The sequence below is a fragment of the Anabrus simplex genome, chromosome 9, assembly GCF_040414725.1.
Source record: "Anabrus simplex isolate iqAnaSimp1 chromosome 9, ASM4041472v1, whole genome shotgun sequence".
NCBI lineage: Eukaryota > Metazoa > Arthropoda > Insecta > Orthoptera > Tettigoniidae > Anabrus > Anabrus simplex.
Window position 1 is genome coordinate 19,905,442 of NC_090273.1, and position 20,939 is coordinate 19,926,380.

Consider the following 20,939-nt stretch of genomic DNA (forward strand, 5'->3'; position numbering starts at 1 on the left):
CCTTCGAGCTGAGCTGTGGTCACTTGGCAGGCAAAGGCCCATTGGGGATGTAGTTTGGTTTGGTTTAGGAGTGTTGTTAGATTATAATTATACATATTTCATTTTTGTGATGTTTAACCAAATTGTTGATGGCTTTCATTCATTCCTAGTTTTCTCCCTTTGCCCTTGTTGTACGTTTTATTTTAATGGTCCCTCCAAAAAGGGAGAATCAAGGTTCCACTGTGTATCTCGTCTTTCAAGCCATATGTAGAAAGACTAGTGTAAGGCCTCAGGAGCATTGCACGGCGCAAGGTGCAAAAGACAACTTCCCTAGGTGTCCCACAGTTTCAACCCCCTCTTCTCGATTTTGAGCAATAGTGCTCTCTCTTTCTTTCCCTACACTTGTCTCGCTCGCTCTGCCTATCCCCGGTCACCTTCCCCGCTGTTTCTTCCTCACTGCAAAATGTTCATGTGCGATGGGCGGAGACGTTCAGTTCGATGGGACAAGGTTACCAGTGCAAAAGAGGTTCAAACAAAGAAAACCTCTTCTTTAAATTTGGATTTTAGCAGACAGTTTACCTTCTCTAGCACCTCTTTCCCTTTCTCTTTGCAATTATACCAATAATATTGGGAACAAGGGATCGGCTGACAGCAATTCTGAGAGCGTTCTTTAAATTACAATCAGAAATACGAATACGCAATCTAGTTTTCGTACAAGTCAAAACAGGAAAAAATCCTTTCACCAAACAGAGAAATAATCTTAGCTGCTTCTTGGTGCATCTCAGGAAAATCTTCCTTTGAAAAATTCTGGTAAAATTTGAGCAAACTTTTTGTATTGAAAAATAGATCTGTTTAGTGATCATCGTTTTGTAGATCTATTAATTCGAAATGCAAATAAGGGGAAACGCTTTGAAATGTGATCGAAAAGGGCTTTACAGACACATCAAGTACTGGCTGCAGGTCGGTAATATCCTGTAACAAAAAACAAAAAATTAAAGTGAGAGTTACTTTTTAAGATATTGCTTTGAAGTGCCTATAAGTGACATGTTTTCATAAGTAGATATTGTGGACTAATGTTTTCTTATTTAATGTTACACTTTTACACTTTAAAAAAATTTGCATTGGGAGATAGTGGGTTTGAACCCCACTGTTGACAGCCCTGAAGATGGTTTTCCATGGTTTCCCCACTTTCACACTGTGTATGCTGGAGCTGTACCTACCTTAAAGCCACAGACGCTTCCTTCCCACTTCTAGTTCTCTCCTATCCTGTTGTCGCTATAAGACCTAACTGTATCGGTACATTGTAAAGCAAATTGTAAAAGATTGTTAAAATAACTTAAAATTCTACTTTAAAAAAAATATAGTTGGTGATATACCAGGTCTTTACCTGAAATCTGTCCCTAAACTCGTTTCCAAGGGATTATAGCACTCAACGTCCTTCTCAAAGCATGCTCCTTCCCGCACAGATTCTGTCAAACAGAACCATAACATTTTTTTTTTTTTTTTTTTTTTTTTTTTTTTTTTTTTGCTTTACGTCGCACCGACACAGATAGGTCTTATGGCGACGATGGGATGGGAACTGCCTAGGAAGTGGAAGGATGCGGCCGTGGCCTTAATTAAGGTACAGCCCCGGCATTTGCCTGGTGTGAAAATGGGAAACTACGGAAAACCATCTTCAGGGCTGCCGACAGTGGGGCTCGAACCCACGATCTCCCGATTACTGGATACTGGCCGCACTTAAGCGACTGCAGCTATCGAGCTCGGTAATAACAGTTTGAATAAGGTCCTTTTTAAACCTTGGGGTCTTATTAGAGAATATAATTTATATCTCTCTTACCTAGCACAGAAAAATGTTCAGTTTTTCTTTTGCCCGAAAGTTTGTTGTAAGGAGTTGAAGTTTCTGTTGGAAAGACTTTATTTTACCGACCGTGTCATTGATGAGATGATTTTCTTTGTGGAGCTTCAGATTTCAATCATTTAGTAGAGCCATCATGTCTGCTAAAAATCCTGAATCAGTTACCCATTCAGGGTCATGTAAAAGTAGCTGTAGACACCCTTTTTCCACCAAAACATCAGCAGTGGCGTGACGTATACGAAAAATTTGGAAAATCATGTTGCCTGTGCTTAATCACCATATGGTAGGAGATATCTGGATACTCTTCTTCAAATGAAAGCAAACATTTTTTGAACTGGCTTCCCCTATGATTACACCATAATTTTCTGAATATTTTCTGCTATAATGTCTTTCAGTAGATGATTTTCTTACGCAGGTAATTATGATCCTGCAGATTAGGTATTTGGCTTTATCGTCACGACTGCCCCCTCCCCCCCACCAAAAAAAAAAACCGAAAGTAAGTTCCTGCTCTGATTTAAATGGACTTTCATGAGTCTTTGTTTTCTTTGGAGTGGGTCGCTTTATCAGCCGCATAGTCACAGGGATTGATGTTCAGTTTGTTGGCCACTGGCCTTAAACATCCAATTGATAGTGTTGGATATCGTGATATAATATATGACTTGAACCTGCATCAACAAAAAATACCAGAAAGATGGACAGTGGCGGTTAATACTTAACAAAGTCGTGTACAAAGAGCTAGAACCCATTACAGATACTACGCGTAAGAGGAGACTGGGATTCTTTGGACATATCATGAGGATGCAGGATTCGAGACTTCTGAAACAACTAGTACAACACAATCTCGTCTCAAAAAATATCACAACAGGATGTAAATGGATCAGAGAAGTAAGAGAGGATGTGAAGGAAATAGGCCTTACAACAGAAGACACCACAAATAAGATAAAATTGAATACAAAACTCAAGAATACAAACCTCCGCTTTACCCTTACACAAAACAAACCAACAACACGCATATTTTCAACTGAGAAAAGGGCACGAAGATCGGAGCGTCTGAAGAAGTACTGGGAGGACCGCAAAGCCCGAACAATCCCTTCAAAGAGACCTGAACGACGGACTGACTAAAGTGATCCTATGTGTTCATAAAAGAAGAAGAATATATGATTTGCTTGTAATGATAACAACATCTTACAACACATCCATCTTTTATTCTGACCGTCAACTATCAACAACATACATTCCAAACAGAAAATAAAACGTAGAAAGAAAATACATAGAGAAAGGAATTATGGAGGCTCTTCTCCATTCTCCACATCCTCCCCACCTTGGTCTATCTCCAGAGGGAAGACCAGCTGTACAGGCCGACAAATCTTCGTGCCTTTGGCCATCTGAAGGATGACGGTTCGTATTGGCTCTGCCTGGTCTCCTTTCTGTTGTTTGTGCCTTCTTTCACAGATGTCTAGGTCGCAGGTCATCCTGAAGCAGCCCATCTCCTACTTGGCACTCTTTGTTTTGTCCGTTTGGAAGTCAAACTTCGTGGTAGTTCCTAAGGTCAAGAAGATACTCATACCTCCATACCTTTAGGAAGTCGTCTTGCAGTTTGTCTCTGAGTCTGATCACCTTCCTCAGGTCTATTTGGTCATGGTTTTGGAGCTGGTAGACAGAGCAGTTATTTGGGTCATGGGTTCAGAGCTGGTGGGCAGGGCAGTTAGTCGTACTATTCAGGAAATGACTTGGAGTCAGTGTGTCAGATCTGTCTTGAATTATTGGTCTTGTAACAAAGACTTCAGTCTGTCAAACACACTGCAATTACAATATAAATTATAACACTATAAATATACAGTATCTGTAAAAACACACACCGTAAAAATATGCACTATTATAGAAAGGACATATTTCTTTCAAATCTCTTAAAACATGCATAGGTACAGTAATGTTTACGTTGCGTAAACTTGTCAGTGATATAGAGTTCAGTGATAATATGAACCAGTAATGACAAAAAATAAATTTTCAAGTATTGGTATAATGAATTTGTTTTTCTGTACGTATCTAGACTACCAATGCTAAGTCCGTTGTCACCAAACACTGTTTCAGGACTTTGGTCACGGAGAGGCAAATGGATAGTTTTGGGTATAGTACACTGCTCGCGGAGAGGGGGGTGGGGGGGGGGTAAAGCATGGGAGGGGCCGTGTGGAGTGTTATGGAACCTTAGGAAGCCTTTCTTGTGGACAGTCGAGATTTCTTCTCAGGACACAGGCCACAGTTCCCCGCGAAATGTAAAGAATTTCACCTTATTTTCTTGACACGGCCTAAGCCCAAAAGCCTGTATAGCATCATGTCTACAAGTACTGGCCGTGAAAGCATCAATGGCAACATACAAGGGCTGATGACAATTATAAGAAATGTTTAAAACAATAGGTTTTGACATTTATTTATAAACTAGCACTGAATAACAAAATTAACAAAATATAACAATTACCGTATTTCACGGCATAATCGTCGCACTTTTTATACCAAAATTTTCAAAAAAAATTGTAGGGTGCGACCATTATACGATGAATATTTAATACCAGTATTTGTATTACTCAAAAAATGTATTTATAACTAAATTGTATTTGATACAAATTTAAGATGCACTTAATACTCGCGTTTATACATCAAAATAATTAAAATAGTCTAAAACAAAATTCATAATTTTTCGCAACAATTCGGCGAACGTTTTTCCAACCTGAAAATAAAAATGAACGTATTAAGTTAATTTGTCATTAATTTGAGTACTAAAGTTAAAATATTACACTTGCAAAAAATAATCGCTTTGTTGTGAAATGCGGACTTACCAGTACGCAATTTATTCCAAATCTTCGGTGTCGCTATCGCAGGTTTCGCTATCTGATGCGCCGTCCTCGCCTCTGTTAATACCAGTATCAGATTCTTCGTCTCCCTGCCACACTGCGTCATCTTCGGAACCGTCTAGTGCATTCGAAATCCCAGTCCTTTTGAAGCTCTTGGAGACTAGTTCAGGTGGTATAAGATCCCAACTCTTCTTCACCCACGAGCATAACAAGTCCAAGGGTGGACGCCTGATATTTCCGGCGGGCGTCAATTGCTGATCGCCGCTCATCATCCACTCGTTGTAAAATCGACGTAAGTGGTCTTTAAAGGGTTTATTAAAACATACGTCTAGTGGCTGCAAAGCAGATGTTAGGCCACCAGGAATGACTATCTGTCGTGTCTTATTTGTAGTGAGAATTTGCTTCACTTCGTTCACGAGGTGACCTCAGAAACTATCTAAAACAAGCAGAGCTGGTTGTTTTAGTAGTGCACCAGGTCTTCTATTCCACACAGTTTTAACCCAGTCCAGCATGAGTTCTACGTCCATCCAACCCTTTGGTTGCACTCGTAAATGAATTCCACAGGGAAACTGTATATTCTTAGGCATCGTTTTCCTCTTGAAAATGATGTAAGGCGCCAACTTTCTCCAGTCAGCTGTAATGGCTAGCATTGCCGTGCATCACAACTTCTCACTACTGCTGGTTTTCATTAATACACTCCGTGATCCTTTTAGCGCAATAGTGCTGTTGCGAGGCATATCAAAAAAGATTGGAGTCCGATCGGCATTACCGATTTGAGAAAGCAAGTACGAAGTTTCCTTGCGCAAACGTATGACAAATCGGTGAAAATTTACAATCTTGTCCGTGTAATCAGCAGGCAACTTTTGGCTTAGTGTTGTTCTCCTTCGCACTGACAGATTGTGTCGTCGCATGAACCCCTTAATCCACCCAAGAGTCGCCTTAAACTGAGTTACCAGTATGTTGTGTTTGCGTGCTACCTCCTGTCCCTTAATTTGTAACATTTCATATGATACACTGCAGCCATTGTTACGTATTTCACTGACGTACCTAAACACTTCTTCGTCAATTATAGGAAACTTCCCTGTTTTAGGACCTCTAAACGCGCGTCTAGAAGGGTTTGTGCTTTTTAGCTTGTTTTTTTACTTTCCGCCAGTCACGCACCAACTTTTCACTCACAGAAAATTTTATTTCTGCAGCTCTGTTCCCGTGCTGTTCAGCAAAGGCAATTACGCTTAGCTTGAAGCCCGCAGAATAGTTTCTATATTTACCCATAATCGCTTATAAATGCTTCACACGTTAATGTTTTGCGATATAAATGACTTTCCGTAATTGTTCACTATTAAAACAAATTATTTCTGCAAACACCCAAAACACAAATTAAAAACTTAAATTCTCACGCACACATGTCTACAGTAATCACGTAAATCTGAAACAAATAAATGCATCTGTGATCTATCCATTCCAGAGCAGCCAATACTGTTAGGCAGCAAGGAAGCATGCAACAATTTATTAGTTTAGCTCGTTGGTTGCGACACACTACTGCGCTTGCGCAAAGCTCGCAAACCGGAGCTCTAGCTAGCGCGGTGTAAATCTACTGTATAGTTGACTGTATTCCGAGACGTCAGTAACAAACATTCATTTTTTTCAATTTCTTTTAAACATACGGTAAGTAGGTTAATATTTCTTCCCAGTTATTGATGATTTTACATTACATTACTGACGAGTTTATAAAATAAAACTTTAATAGCATTGGATAATAATTATCTTGACTGCTTGGATAAAAGTTTTCATCCCATGCCCGGACACTTATGACGTAGTAGTAAGATAAGAGTCTAGTGATGACAACTGAGACATCGTAAATAATTCGGCTGAATAATTCCATGGAAATCTGCGTTATCGTCTTGGATTTCACTTCGTGCGCAATAACACAGGAGCCGGCCCCATGGTGTAGGGGTAGCGTGCTTGCCTCTTACACGGAGGCCTCGGGTTCAATTCACGGCCGGGTCAGGGAATTTTACCTGTATCTGAGGGCTGGTTCGAGGTCCATTCAACCTACCTAGCCGGTATTTCCTGGCGACGTTGCCGATAAGCGATAACTTACAGCCTTACGTATTTCAAATGGGAACTCATAATATGTAGGTGGTGAATAAATAGTACACTGTCTCGCGACCACGTTGTCAAACTGCCGATAGTCTACCGGTAAGCCATGCGTCGTACATATACCGGTATTATTTATTTATACATTGTGCAACATGTCGCAAATGTGACTGTGTTGCCAAATTGCCCATAAACCATACACGTATTTAAATTGCGCATTCATGTGCAACTTACGTTGCAGTTCCATTTACCTTTTAACCAGATTAGTGAACAAAATTTGGACGTGCGACGATTATGTAATTAAAGGTTTAAAGTCCGATTTTTGTATTGAAAATAAAGGATGCGACGATTACACGGTGGTGACGATTATGCCGTGAAATACGGTAAATCTTGATGTGATTTTAAATCAAAAATCTTCTCTGCCAGTTTCTGAGATACAACACCATCGTTCTCCAACCCTTTCAAAGTTGAATTATAACTGAAAATATAACAGACTGACATTAGCCTACTTCTGGTTTAAAAAACCAAAATACAAAATTACATTTATGTTGGGAGGATCTCCTCCTAATAATGGTGTAATTTATTTACAGGTTGCTAGAAAATTAAATATTACTGAGCTTCGTGGCTCGTAAATGATCCTAAGCCATCCTAGGCTATCCTAGATTATCATGTGCTTTTGTGATAACATTCACACTTTCAAAAGAAACTTTACATTCTCCAAGTAAATTAAATAATTATGGCGTCATTGACTTTACCAAAAATCTTGTCAAAAATATTTAACCAAGTCGTCCTACTCGTGGATAAGTTTTCATTAAATTATTTCATCTATTAAGTTTAAGTTCCATTGAACTGTACTTCAAAAATATTACTTTAACATGTCTCTTTCAGACTTATTATTAAATTACATTCTCATGATAATTATTTCCACGAAACTCCTTCAATGTTTTACTGAATAACACGTGAAATTAGTTAACTCTAAGCTTCTGACGGCTTAAAAATTAACATTTACAAACTTTGTGAATATGGGGAATCTTTGCCGCACGATTGAAACAATACCCACTTATTCATTTGTGTCGGGTACCTTAATCTTGCCTCAACTTAATTTTAAAATAAAATTCACTAAAAGTTTAACTTCCAATAAATTAAATCATCATAAACAACGTTGATGATAACCTGGGCCGAACGTGAACACGTTACCAGGTCATAACCACATGTCAAAAATATCACAAATCAATGAAAATCACTGCAGCACTCACTGAACATTCACACAGACACACGAATATTATTTACAGGCGAATTCCAGACTTTGAATATTAGATTTTGATTAGTACTGCTCAGGGAATATCAAGATGACGGTATCGGTCAAAACTCAAATTACGACCCTGACAGAAATGTGCTGAAAATCTGAGTGATCAGTTAGTCAGAGATAATGGAGTTCTCACAACGTTGGTCACAATAATATCAGCGGTTGAATATTTGAAGAATTGTCGACTACAGACACGCACATAATACAGGTCAAATGCTAACACCTCGAATTCATGGTTCATGAGTCACGAAAATTTATTATTACTTTGAATCTACACACATCAATTAACACGTGCTCCAACATTGGAAGAAGTTATGGTTCACCAAACACATACTCTCCAAATAAATCCAATGAATTTAATAAATCCAATAAATTCAATTAATGCAGTAAATGATCCTTCAGGATTCCACCGTATTCCAGGCTCATATTCCACTTAATTGAGCACATATCAACATTTTACAATAAGATAAAGTAACATTTGAAGTCATGACCCTTAATCTTCAGTTTAACCCGAGCTAGCAATTTATTATTATTATTATTATTATTATTATTATTATTATTATTATTATTATTATTATTATTATTATTATTATTATTATTATTAGTCGTGCTGGATATTATTTCCACATAAATCTGAGTTCGACAAAAGTCCAGATGATACTAACAAGCGTGAAATCCAACAAGATAAGCGAGATAAAATTTACACTGAAATCCAACGTAACAAATATGCCGTAAATCTGTCCCACATGGCTTCAACATTTGAAAATACTTTCAGAAATAATTATCATTTATCGGTGTGGACAATGATTTTTAAATAACACTGAACTGTTAGTTGGGACATTTAGAGTAATAATAGAAAACGCACACAGTCTAACTACTCTAATAGAATATAATTCACTCACTCACACTGTAACAAATCTACCATTACCCATGTGAAAAAAGAATGGGAATATTATCAAATTATGCAAATCTAATAGAAATACTACCACTAATGAATAAGGAAAAACATTATAAATTGGTACTTAAATGATGAAAGTGGATCTCCGCCGATGTTGTGGAATTTCTTGATCACATGTTGCTGGTCATCTGCTTCCGTCACTATCTCTCCATGTTAGATGATGCCTACATCTTAGTTCACCATAATAACAGCCAAGTCCAGACCAGAAATATTGTAGGTTTCCTCTTCAGGTAGTTGAAACATCGTGACGAAATTCGATGAACACGTAGCGGTCCTCTTCTTTCTTGGTAAGGTGAAGGCTGAAACTGACACAAAATTTTAGTATGTGTTCCACACACAAGCGCGTCAAATTTTATAGAAGAACAGTACGTAACAGCCCTCGAAAATCTGCTTGACTCGTTGAATGTTATACTGTTAGAGGGTATCAAAATTAAAATGTTGCAGAGTCCAAATATCGCAGTAAGAATTCAAGAGTATAAGAGTTCAATAGCATAAGAGAGCATTTCTTTGTAAAACATGAGTATATAAGCCTTCATTAGGGTAGTTGTGTCTCAATATTGTCTCGTAAATGGACGTCGTTCTCACACCTGATAGGTTACTACACTCCTCGAAATTACATTTACCAGAATATTCCATAAGCGCAACACGCTTCCTTGGCCTTGAAACTTCCCACTAGGTCACATGATACAGCTGACTGGTCGATTGAAAAAGCATTACTTCGCTCCCTGCTGGTAAAAACCGGTTGCGTGCATGCGAGCACGTCTTCATAAGCCAGAACTTGGAATGTATCACCCGTAATAAAGAAATAGTAGCCTCTTATTTTAACACACAATAAAATGTTCATTGTAGGCCGAATTTGAAGGGGACAATACAGAGTGTTAAAAGATTATGAACACCGGACAAAAATGAAAGATCAGAATTCCAATGTCACCTGTTTATATCTTTTCCTTTTTCTGTCAGGCTTTCTTCCTGTTGTCATTGTTCAGGAGGTTGCTCTTGTTTTTTTGTTTCACGTGTGTCCTTGTCTTCTTTTTCTATTGCCCCCTCTTCCTACACTGATCTGTTGTTGTGGTCATCTTATTACTTGTTCCTTCTTATATTCCTGTCCTTATACAATGTGTACTGGGGCAAGTATATTAAGTACACATGAATCTCAAATCACAATCAAGTTTGAATTTTATCTTCGAGTGCTTGAAATAATTTTTCTCAATTTTCTCCCTTCATCTCTAGAAAAGTTTGGGGTGATATATTTCTGAAGACACCACACCCGGCTTGCTGGAGTGAAGAAATGATGATGATTATTTGTGAAGAAAGCTGGTGCTTCTTATTAAATTCTAGGTCTACTTAGTTATGGTACATATAGAAGGACATAACAAGTGTGTTTATCAGAGAGAATTGATGTACTATGTACGAAAAATATATAGAGCTGTCAGCTTATGGAAAGGAATCAGGAGTACTGTGCGATAAGGGTATGTTGGTCCATCTTAAATCAAAGATGTATCACACTATGGTCCATCGATGGCATTGTTACGCATGCCCAGTCACCTTAAGTATAGGGCATCCTTTCCATACCATGAAGTTACTTTTGTTTATTCTGGTGTCTTGAAGTTTCCCTCCTTGATCATCAGTGACACAGTTGGGGCAATAAGGGTACCAAGTTTAAAACATGCAATTTAAGAAGTTGAATCTTTTAAATTTTGCCTGTTGAAGAGATAGAGTAGTCTTTCTTTCGTCTTCTTCTTAAAAAACCACTGAGTATAACATAAAGATTCATCTGGCCTTCATTGATTATAAAAAAGCTTTTGACTGAGTGGAGATTTGGGCAATCATGAAGGCACTTGAAAATACCATGATAAACTCAAGGTATATAAAGCTCCTGGAAAACATTTATGATTGAGCAACAATGATAATCAGAGTGGATGAAGACCTCATCACCAATAAAATCCCAGTTGGCAAAGGAGTTCGAAATGATGACACGATCTCTCCAAAGCTGTTTACCCTTGCCTTGGAAGATGTATTCAAAACCCTTCATTGGGATAATAAAGGATTAAACATCAACGGGCTATATTTGAACCACATGCGTTTTGCTGATGACGTGCTCATAAGTGAAAATCTAGACGAGCTAGAAAGCATGATCCAAGAATTAAAAACTGCCTCTGCTAAGACTGGTTTGGAAATGTACATTAGTAAAACGAAAATACTAAGCCCAGACAGTCAACCACTTAATATGGGAAACCAATATATAGAAGCTGTCGATGAGTACATCTATCTTGAACACAAGATAAAACTTGGAAAAGACAACCAACGTGCAGAAATTCCTCGCAGAATAGGTATGACTTGGATAACATTCTGAAAACTGAGATACATCCTGACCAACAAGGATGTTCCAATTAACCTGAAGACCAAGGTTTAAAATACGTGCGTGCTGCAGTTACTACTTACGGTCTGGAAACCATGACTCTGACGAAGGAAAGTGCTCGCAAGCTTCAGCAAACACAACGAGCCATGGAGCGACAGATGCTAGGGATGCCTGCAGATAAGATCCGTTCAAAGGACATCAGGAGAAGAACGAATGTAACAGACATCCTAGAGAGAGTAGCAAGACTAAAATGGCAATGGGTAGGATACGTAGCTCGACAAGACTACAACAGGTGGACCTCTAGGATTGTTCCCTGGAGACCATGGGAACACACGAGAGGCATTGGAAGACTCCAGAAGAGATGGCTCGATGACATAAAGCTGTTGGCTGGAGCACGGTGGTTCCAAGTGGCTCAAGACCGAAGACGATGGAAGCATATGGAAGAGACCTATATCCAGCAGTGGATTGAAATAGGCTAGAAAAGAAGAAGAAGAAGAGATAGAAATGTTCACTGCCACTGTTGGGGGAGCACCGTCACACCCCAAGAAGTACAGTTTGTTTACTTTCATAGTAAAATATCATGTAATGAGCAACATTTTTCAAAGTAGTCAGATGAACAAACTCATTGTGGGATAACTCCCAGATTTCAACAGAGATTTCTTAACCAACTAGGGAACAATACAAACTCCTAAACAAGTATAATACCAATATAAATGGTCCGTTATTGGACATTATAAATTTTCCAGCCAACTCATTCCTGGTTGCCAGCGTTTCGCCCTCGTGTGCCAGGCTGGGCTCATCAGTTGGCACCCAGCACACCCACCAAGACGCCAGCCAGTGCATACCATGGAGGCCACTGCATAGGCTAATTGTAGCCACCAGCAGTGCCAATGCACTATGAGAGACTTTGTCTCATCAAAAATTGATGCCTGCTTGGCCATCAGATGATAAAGATGTTGATTCCCATAGGGAATCTGAAATATTTGTTCCGAATGAGTAAATTTATAATACCAATATAACTGGTCCGTTATTGGACTTTATAAATTTTCCAGCCAACTCATTCCTGGCACGGGGAAACGGAAAATCCGGGAACGAATGAACCATCAACAAGTTGGCTGAATTTCACAAAAATGAAGTATGTATTATTATAATCTTATAAACACTCCCAAACCAAACTACAGTCCCAATGGACCTTCTGCCTACCAAGCGACCGCTGCTAATCCCAAAAGCCTGCAGATTACGAGGTTACACGTGGTCAGTGTGACGAATCCTATCGGCCGTTATTCCTGGGGCGCTCTAGACCGAGGTCCCCAGCTCACCATTCAATAGTTCCTCAGTTAAAGGTAATTGTAGAATGAGTGAACCTGGAATCAGCCCTCATATGCAGGTAAAAATGCGTGACCTGGCCGGGAATCGAACCCGTGCCCTCCGAATGAGAGGCAGAAAAGTTAGATCGCGGGGCTGGCTTCAAACATTAATTACCGGTACGCGACTTAAAAATCTCGAAACTTTACATTCAGTTTTACCGGAGAAACTCCGTAAGTTTCCTGTGAACACTTCTTTTAGTGTAGCAACTTTGATCAGCCAAACTTCGAAAAATCTAATACCGGTAACGCCAAGGCAAACAACAATCGACCACAAGTAGTTTTTAATTCTCTAATCTAATAAAATAAAGCACATTGGATACAAAAGCGCCCAACATAATGGTAAAATCCCTTTTTTTAGTCTTCCATTTTAATTTGGTCACTGGAACTGGTATACAGTTCGTAGTCAGTCGATGGAAATCGTGTTCCGCGTAAGTTAGGTCTTTGACTTTTAAAGGTTACGTTGAACTCGAGAATATAGTTTCGAATGTAAATGTAAATATTGATTCTCGAAGATTCTCAAATGCATTGAATTCCATTCTGCCCGTCACTAATTACAATCAAATTGGAAAAAGAAAAAATATCATCAAAACCTCAGAAATTATGGTTATTCGTGATATTGAGCTCAGCTGGAGAGCTCGCTCGCTGTACAAGTCAGTGCGAGTGCGAAATGCTAGAAACTCTTTAAATGTAATGTGCGAAAATAAAACAACTGTGGTTTTTATAACATTTTAACACAAAAACATGAAATTCCCAGTCTTATATTAGGACCAAAACAGTAATAGGCAATCCCTAAACCTCGCATGGCTTTATGTATGTAAGGTGTAACATTTGTTCTTTGTCTCGATAACAAAACCGTATATGATGATATTAAAATACTAAATTTGTGTTAAGAAGGAGCAATTGCGATTTCTGCCTGAAAGCCCAGTGACTATACAATGCCCTGAGGGAAGTGCCGGAAACCTATTCGGCGATACAATTGAAAAAATTAAAAAAATATCAGCAGCTAACCCTGGTCATAATGTAGACGTTTTGCAAGTACGAACATTTGACGAAATTTGTTCCGTCTTCAAGTAGAGCTGTCGAAATGCGCTCTGTCTCCTTCCAACTGTCGTGGCCACTCTCTGCTTTATGATTTCCAAGGATTCTGTAAACAATACCACCCAAATGCGATGCTAAGATGGTCCCTTATACAAGTGCACCACCGATCGCTTTTCCAGTATATACATTACTTCCTCTAATTATCGCAATTCCGTGGTTTCCCATTTTCACACCAGGCAAAATGCTGGGGCTGTACCTTAATTAAGGCCACGGCCGCTTCCTTCCAACTCCTAGGCCTTTCCTATCCCATCGTCGCCATAAGACCTATCTGTGTCGGTGCGACGTAAAGCCCATAGCAAAAAAAAAAAAAAAATTATCGCAATGACGGGACGTTAACACCAAGATCCGTAAGTATGCCGTAGCTGTCCTTTCATGAGATACAGTTTCCTGAAAAACGTGTGATCGAGGATTTAGCGTTGATGGGACTGAAATTTCTGGACGGTTGATCCGGGAAATAGTTTCTTCGAGGAACAGATAACACAGGATTTTTACAATGTGATTTAATTGGGATGCTCGCGGGACCACGTAATTTGAACGGAGAATACGGGAAAACGTAGTTTCCGGAACGTATAATCGAGGTTCTACTGTATTCTTATTTACGAGAATTAAAATGGAGGCACGGTAAAACTCAAAATTTGCCAGCCTTTTTCTGTGTCGCTATTGGCTGGCTAGGGTTACCAGCTTCGTTGAAAATGAGAAAATCGTGTAGTTCAAAATAGTCACAGCGTGCGCCGGGTATGTTTTAATTAGTCACAGGGTTATTAATTGCATCGTACCTTGTGATGTGTGGGGTGCTAGAGGTTTGTTGACCACTTTGTTGTCCCTGCCCAGTTGTCTTGTTACAAACCGGACCTAATCAAGACAGACCAGTAATCTTTTCACTAGCCTGGCAGCATCGCTTAGCTCGCTGTGGCATCGTCCGAGGTGTGCCATGTTGAATTTCTGATCTCTGTGACATCGTCCGAGCGCGCCACGTGGGATCTCTAACCTATTGTTCGTGAAGGGTTTACAGAATCTTTACCAAAATACAGGTTATTGCTGTAATATTCACGTATATCATTAATTTGTAATAACAGAACTACCCTTGAAGGTTTTCCAGTTATTACGAGATGTGTTACCTCTACTACAAGCGGTAACACCAAACAAGGCACAACCAGAGTTAAAAGGGGAAGGTAAGAGCAAACTACACAATGTCAGGAAACACTACACACTCGGAAAAACAGTAGCTGGCATTACGCGGATTTCCAACAAAACATGTACGTAAAAATCAGTAGGGCCAACTAGTGGACAACAAAACGGGAAGACGAAAAAGGCTGGGAACCTACCAAAGGCATGGACATGGCTTAGACTGCGAATTCTGAAATAAATTCCCATGATCCTTAGATTTAAAAAAAAATATTATTTACAAAATAATTTTACAAATACATTCAAATACAATTCCAAGTTACGAGCTATAAGTTCAGTGATATACATAGCTTATTTCGTAGCAGTGTAAATTCAAATTTCAAATCAGCTATACATCTAGTTACCAATGCAGTTTTACAGTGCAATTTGCAGTGATGTGAAAAAAGTTATCCAAAACCTAGCGTACCTAAAGTGATACAGAACTACCAGAGGCAAACCCCAAGGGAAATAATATTAAACTACATTCTACATATGTTAGTGAAACAAGAAATGGGAATGCCTTGGAAACGAACAGGTAAGCCCAGCTGAAAAACTAAGGCGTCATAAGTAACTAATTTGGTGAATCTAGGCGAGATTAGGGCAGACTCCTGTATGAAGAGAAAATCGGAACATTACCGAAATTTTAGCAGGAACGGAATTCAAGAGGGCTTACCCGGAGGAGAGTGCCATCCCGGAAACCGGGGGACGTCGACCAGATAGGCTGCTCGCAGACAGATAAACCGAGACCGACAGAATTCAGGACACAGAATTGAATCGGACACTGCCTCGCTCACTATATATAGGAATTTCTGGCCTTGGAGGCAGCCAATCAGCGTGCACAAGTTCCCTATCGCCACCTAGACTCACCAATCACAACCTTACTTTCGATCGCGAACTTTGACTAACATTCTAGAATACGCCTGATCGCGAATGTCGTATTTCCAGAACAGTCAGAAATATTTTCTAGAATACATTACAAACAAAGTAACACACCCTGTACAAAAGTTATGTCACGTTCTGGATCTTTCCAGGAACTATAGAACAGAATTCTACTATTTACAAATGCACGTCACCAATCTTACACAGTACAGGTTAGGTCATTACGTTATCTTATGCTCTACAAATAACAGTACAGGTTAGGTCATAATAAATAAAACATTATACAGTACTTCGCCAATAAAGTCTTTAAAAAAAAAAAATACATTCCACTCACACTGCATAGTTCATTTGTAACAGTAAGGAAAAGTGATAAGAAGCAACGTAGAAGTCGTGCATTTTATTTTCATCGTGTATATCGTGATTGCAATGGTTTGATACCGTTATGTGTTGTATGAGTATGTCCGGTTCCATGGCTAAATGGTTAGCACATGTTGGCCTTCAGTTCAAGAGGTCATGATCGGGTCGGGGATTTTAACTTTCGTTGGTTAATTCCGACAGTTTGGGGGCTGTGTGTGTGCGTGTGTGTGTGTGCGCGCGCGCCGACTTATACATTAGGATTCATCTAGGTAGAGCCGCATTTTCATAAGCGCATAGATCGCCTATTACGCGACAATTCGGAAGATCTGCAAACGGCTTCGGAGGCCACGCCATTATTATTTTTATTATTATTATATTTACGTGACGAAAAATGCCCAAATACAGTACCCATATTATATTATTTTCCTTTTACCCTATTTTATATGTCACCCGCATTTATCGTTTTCCCGCATCCATCGTCATTTACCCCGCCCCCCTTGAAAAATGATGCATCAAGATTTTACTGTATATGCAATTAGCTATGTCACTGAATAGTTCGTCTCTTTCCTGACATATGTAATACTCTTCAAATCATGGACAGGTTCAATATCATCCACATAATCATTCGTAGTAATGGAACGAAATGTTTGTGTTACCTGAACTGCCGCGGCATCGCCATCAGGTCTGATTTCTGTATATCAGTTTTCACTTAGATCATTATCACTAAAATTATCTTCCTTGATGTGTTATTCACTCACTAAAAATTCACCTCCACCTCTACTCAACGATTCTGTGTCACTTTCTTCGCCTATATTCAGCTCAGTTTCAGTATCCGCAGTATTCAATCCCACCATGTTTACGAACAAAACAGCTGAACCGCGATCGCGGAAGTTCAAAACCGTTTTCTAGGCAATGTCAAGACAGATTATTGCTCTTCTTTTATTTTGTGAGCCTTGTAGATTGTATTGCGTGTTCATAAATGCCTTATAAACACTTAATTGCTGAAAAAAATACAAAACTATCGCATGTGTGTGCAGATAATGCAGCCGAGCGCTTTTGGGCGCTAAGGACCTGAAGGCAAAGTGAACAGTCGTGCGCTAAGGGCGAGAAAGGGTTAATTTATAATTTCTTTGTAGTAGTGCGTCAAAAATGCACATCAGATGCTATCTTCTATGCACTTATTGGGATGTTACCTATTTTATAGACACATATGCAGAATGTATGCTTCACAATTAGCAAATCTTATATTTATGTGACCTGGTTGGAAATTACCTAAGGGCTAGAGCGAGAGTTTATGGAAGTTGCAGGTGGAATGAGCCTCTAGAGCTAATGAAGTTGATATGTCTTAACTTTACAACTGACCGCCATGTGATTTTTCAGGTGAACGGTCCAAAATCGAGGGAGAGTCGGCAGAAAATCTGAAGCAACTTCAGGATGAGCTTGAGAAGGTTAAGAGGGATTTATGCAATACAGAAGGGAAGAAACAAATTTTGGAGAAGGAGTTAGAAGAGACCAATAAGGCGAAAGAAGATGCGTCTGCTTCATGTTTGAAGACAAAGCAAGACGTATTGGATAAGTTTGGTAACCTGGTGGAGATGGAGCTACAGTGTAGTATCTGCAGTGAACTGTTTGTTACAGTAAGTGTGTATTCTAAAGCACCAATAAATTTGGGAGACAGGCAAGTTCAAATTTCTCATCCTTCCTTGCAGTGGCTTTTTTAATTTATTCTGAACTGTAGCAGCAGATTGGTGGCTTTAGTGAATCAATTATAAAAGAAAAACACTTGGACATTAAATGCAATTTAGAATCATTATAACCATATCATAAAATCAAAATTAAACATGGTAAAATACTTGGAAACTAACTGCAGGATGTGGACAGCAGAAGGAAAGAATAATTTTGTTAATACCTACTTATAGTAAATACTGTACTTATTTATTATAAAAATATCTAAAAGGAAATAAGGAACACTACTGGTAACCTAAACACAAAATAGAAAAACAAACCCTTATGTAATTAAGTTGCAGTCTTACAATCTTGCCACTACCAATCTTCATAGAAAATACTTTTAATGTGAAGCGACCACCTTCACCAAAGAAATAAAATACAGGTCATAGGAAAACATGTTAAAATGAAGCAGAGTTACTGAGGTCAAGCTTAATGAAAAATTAACTTAAGTTAGAAAAAACTTGCCTCGTGGCAACGTGAAAATGAAGATTTCTTTACACCATTGTAAATTACAATTGATTTCTGATAGAAAAAGTTGACGGGTAAACTCTTGTGACAAATTAAAACGTGAAATAAAATTGAGTTACATTAGGAAATATAAGATTTGCTTATCCGAAGAGAAGGCAGATCTCCCATGGAGCACAGAGCTCCTAGAAAACACGTCTGCTCTACATGATGCCGAAGACAGAATTCAAACACCCTGCGGCGCGCTTCCCAAAGGTAGCTCATGCTGGATGGTGCGACTGGAAGGGGCCCTGCAAAATTAATAACCAGTAACTGCACAGGAGTTACCTTTCAATTTATTTAAACCAATCAAATTGAAATGTTTAATTGGACGCTTGTTAGGAAACCTCTCAAAGCTTGTATCTTGTGCAAGTCCCAGAAAAATCGGCACGTGCAGTACAGAGTGTGCCACAAATTTCAATGATAAAATTTAATACAGTTTTAAATGATCCAGAATTTACTTGAACTAGGTCAAATATATAAACTCTCACAGCATACGTCACATCAACAAAATACACGTGGCTGCAATTGCAGGTGAACACAAGGATCTGGAAAACAATACAGTTTTTAAAAATACATAATAGAAATGTAACGTATATAGATAGGAATACAGTAAATTAGACCTGAAATGATTAAATGTTGTGGGAAGGCAGGGATGAAATGGCTGCGTAGAGTAATAGGATTGGCATGAAATGTGAGTAAGGTACTTCCTGATTGGACAAAAGCAGTAATCACACCTATCTATAAGCAAGGGAACAGAAAGGATTGCACCCACTGTTGAGGAATTTCATTGATCAGTATAACCAGGCAAGGTATTCACAGGTTATTTGGAAAGGAGGATACAGTCTGTGGTGGAGAGTAAGCTGGATGAAAACTAGTGTGGTAGTGTGGTTTTAAACCATAGAGAGGCTGTCAGGATCAGATTTTCGGTTTGCTTCAAATAATTGAAAATTGCTACGAGAGGAATAGACAAGTTATATTTTTATGTTTTGTAGATCTAGAGGAGTATGATGTTAGATGTTCTGGGCAAGTATGGAATTAGGTTATTACTGACAATCAAAGGCATTTACTTAGGTTGATCGGACCGCAGCGATAATTGATGGTGTAATGAGTTCATGGTTCAGAGTAGTTACAGGTGTTAGACAAGGCTGTAATATTTCACCTGTGTTTGTGGTATACATGGTTCATTTAGTGAAAGGTATAAAATGGCAGAGAGAGACTCAATTGGATGGAAGTACAGTAAGCAGTTTGACCTACGTTACTAACTTAGTCTTAATGACAGAATGCTGAAAGCCTGCAATCTAATATCCTGGAGCTAGAAACGAGATGCAGCAACTATGATCAAAAAATTAGAATTTCCAAGACTGAAGTGATATCAGCAGGGAAGAAATATAAGAGGACTGAATGCCAAGTAGGAAACACAAAGTTGTAAATTATTTACTGGGGAACTGAAGAACTACATTAGAATGGACAGACATTAGAACAGTATAGAAAAACACTATGTGAATTATGCATGGATAAGGAATAGTGAAGAATTAAGAGGGGAACCCTACTTATCCCAAATTGGTTGCATGTTGAAAAAAGGGAAACAGTAATGCAAAGGCCAGTAAAACAAGTGTGCCAGAAATTTGTCAGGAGTTATTTCAGGTAAAGTTGACCTCCTCAGCAACTTTTGCAGCTTGTTTAATTCTTTCTGTTGAGTCTTTTTGACTTCAATGCTGAGAGATCTTGTACAAGCCTGTTTTGGTATGCATGAACATGCAGTGAAGAAATCTTTATAAACAAGAGAGAGCTGGGGGTTTAAAAAAAAAAAAAATCATATTGGCCACTTAGAACCATGGTTAACACTTGTCAGCCGTTATGGATTTTCATTACTCCTGCATCTTGGTGAAGAATGCAGTTCTTCACTCTTCAGACGACTTTGCACTAGTTTTTGTCATTCTTTCTGGTAGATCCTTTATCCAGTATATCCAGGTTCTGAATTTCCTTCTTTCCTGACCCAGTGTCTCAGGTGCACTGACCAGATCCTCCTTAACTGCAGTTGCCTATGGAGTGGTACATTTCCAAGTCATAAGAAGATCAAGAATTCTGTGTGATATTCTGGTGTTAGGCATTCGAGAGAGATGAGATAATGCTTCCTCATTGTAACGGAGAGCATTTCAAATGTAGATTTCAGCTCTGCATTTGACCACATCAAAATTTTGACATGGGCAGAGGATCTATTGTGGGAATTTCCTCTCTTTTATTAGAATCGTCGTAGTGGGGGAGGACCAAGCACTTGGCAACATATAGGATCTCAGGACCTATTACTGCCATGTAGTGGCAATATTTGGCCTGTCGTGAGATCGACCTGGACTGATAAGTGGGTTTACAGAGCTGAAAAGCTGGTACCATGCATTTGACCTGATACATCAGGGTTTTTCCCCTCTCTCTGATCCA

At 38.9% G+C, this 20,939-nt stretch overlaps 1 protein-coding gene across 5 annotated transcripts in view; it reads left to right on the forward strand.

Annotated features, from left to right (window-relative positions):
- Positions 1–20,939, forward strand: part of LOC136880825 (E3 ubiquitin-protein ligase RNF8) — a 142,363-nt gene that overhangs the window by 55,893 nt on the left and 65,531 nt on the right. For all 5 annotated transcript variants that reach the window (XR_010860952.2, XR_010860953.2, XM_067153372.2 and 2 more), the window contains one exon: positions 17,649–17,905. Coding sequence is in view for 3 of the 5 variants with exons in the window: in XM_067153372.2 (XP_067009473.2) it covers positions 17,649–17,905 (257 nt within the window). In the remaining 2 variants the exon portion in view is untranslated. The remainder of the gene's footprint in view (positions 1–17,648; positions 17,906–20,939) is intronic.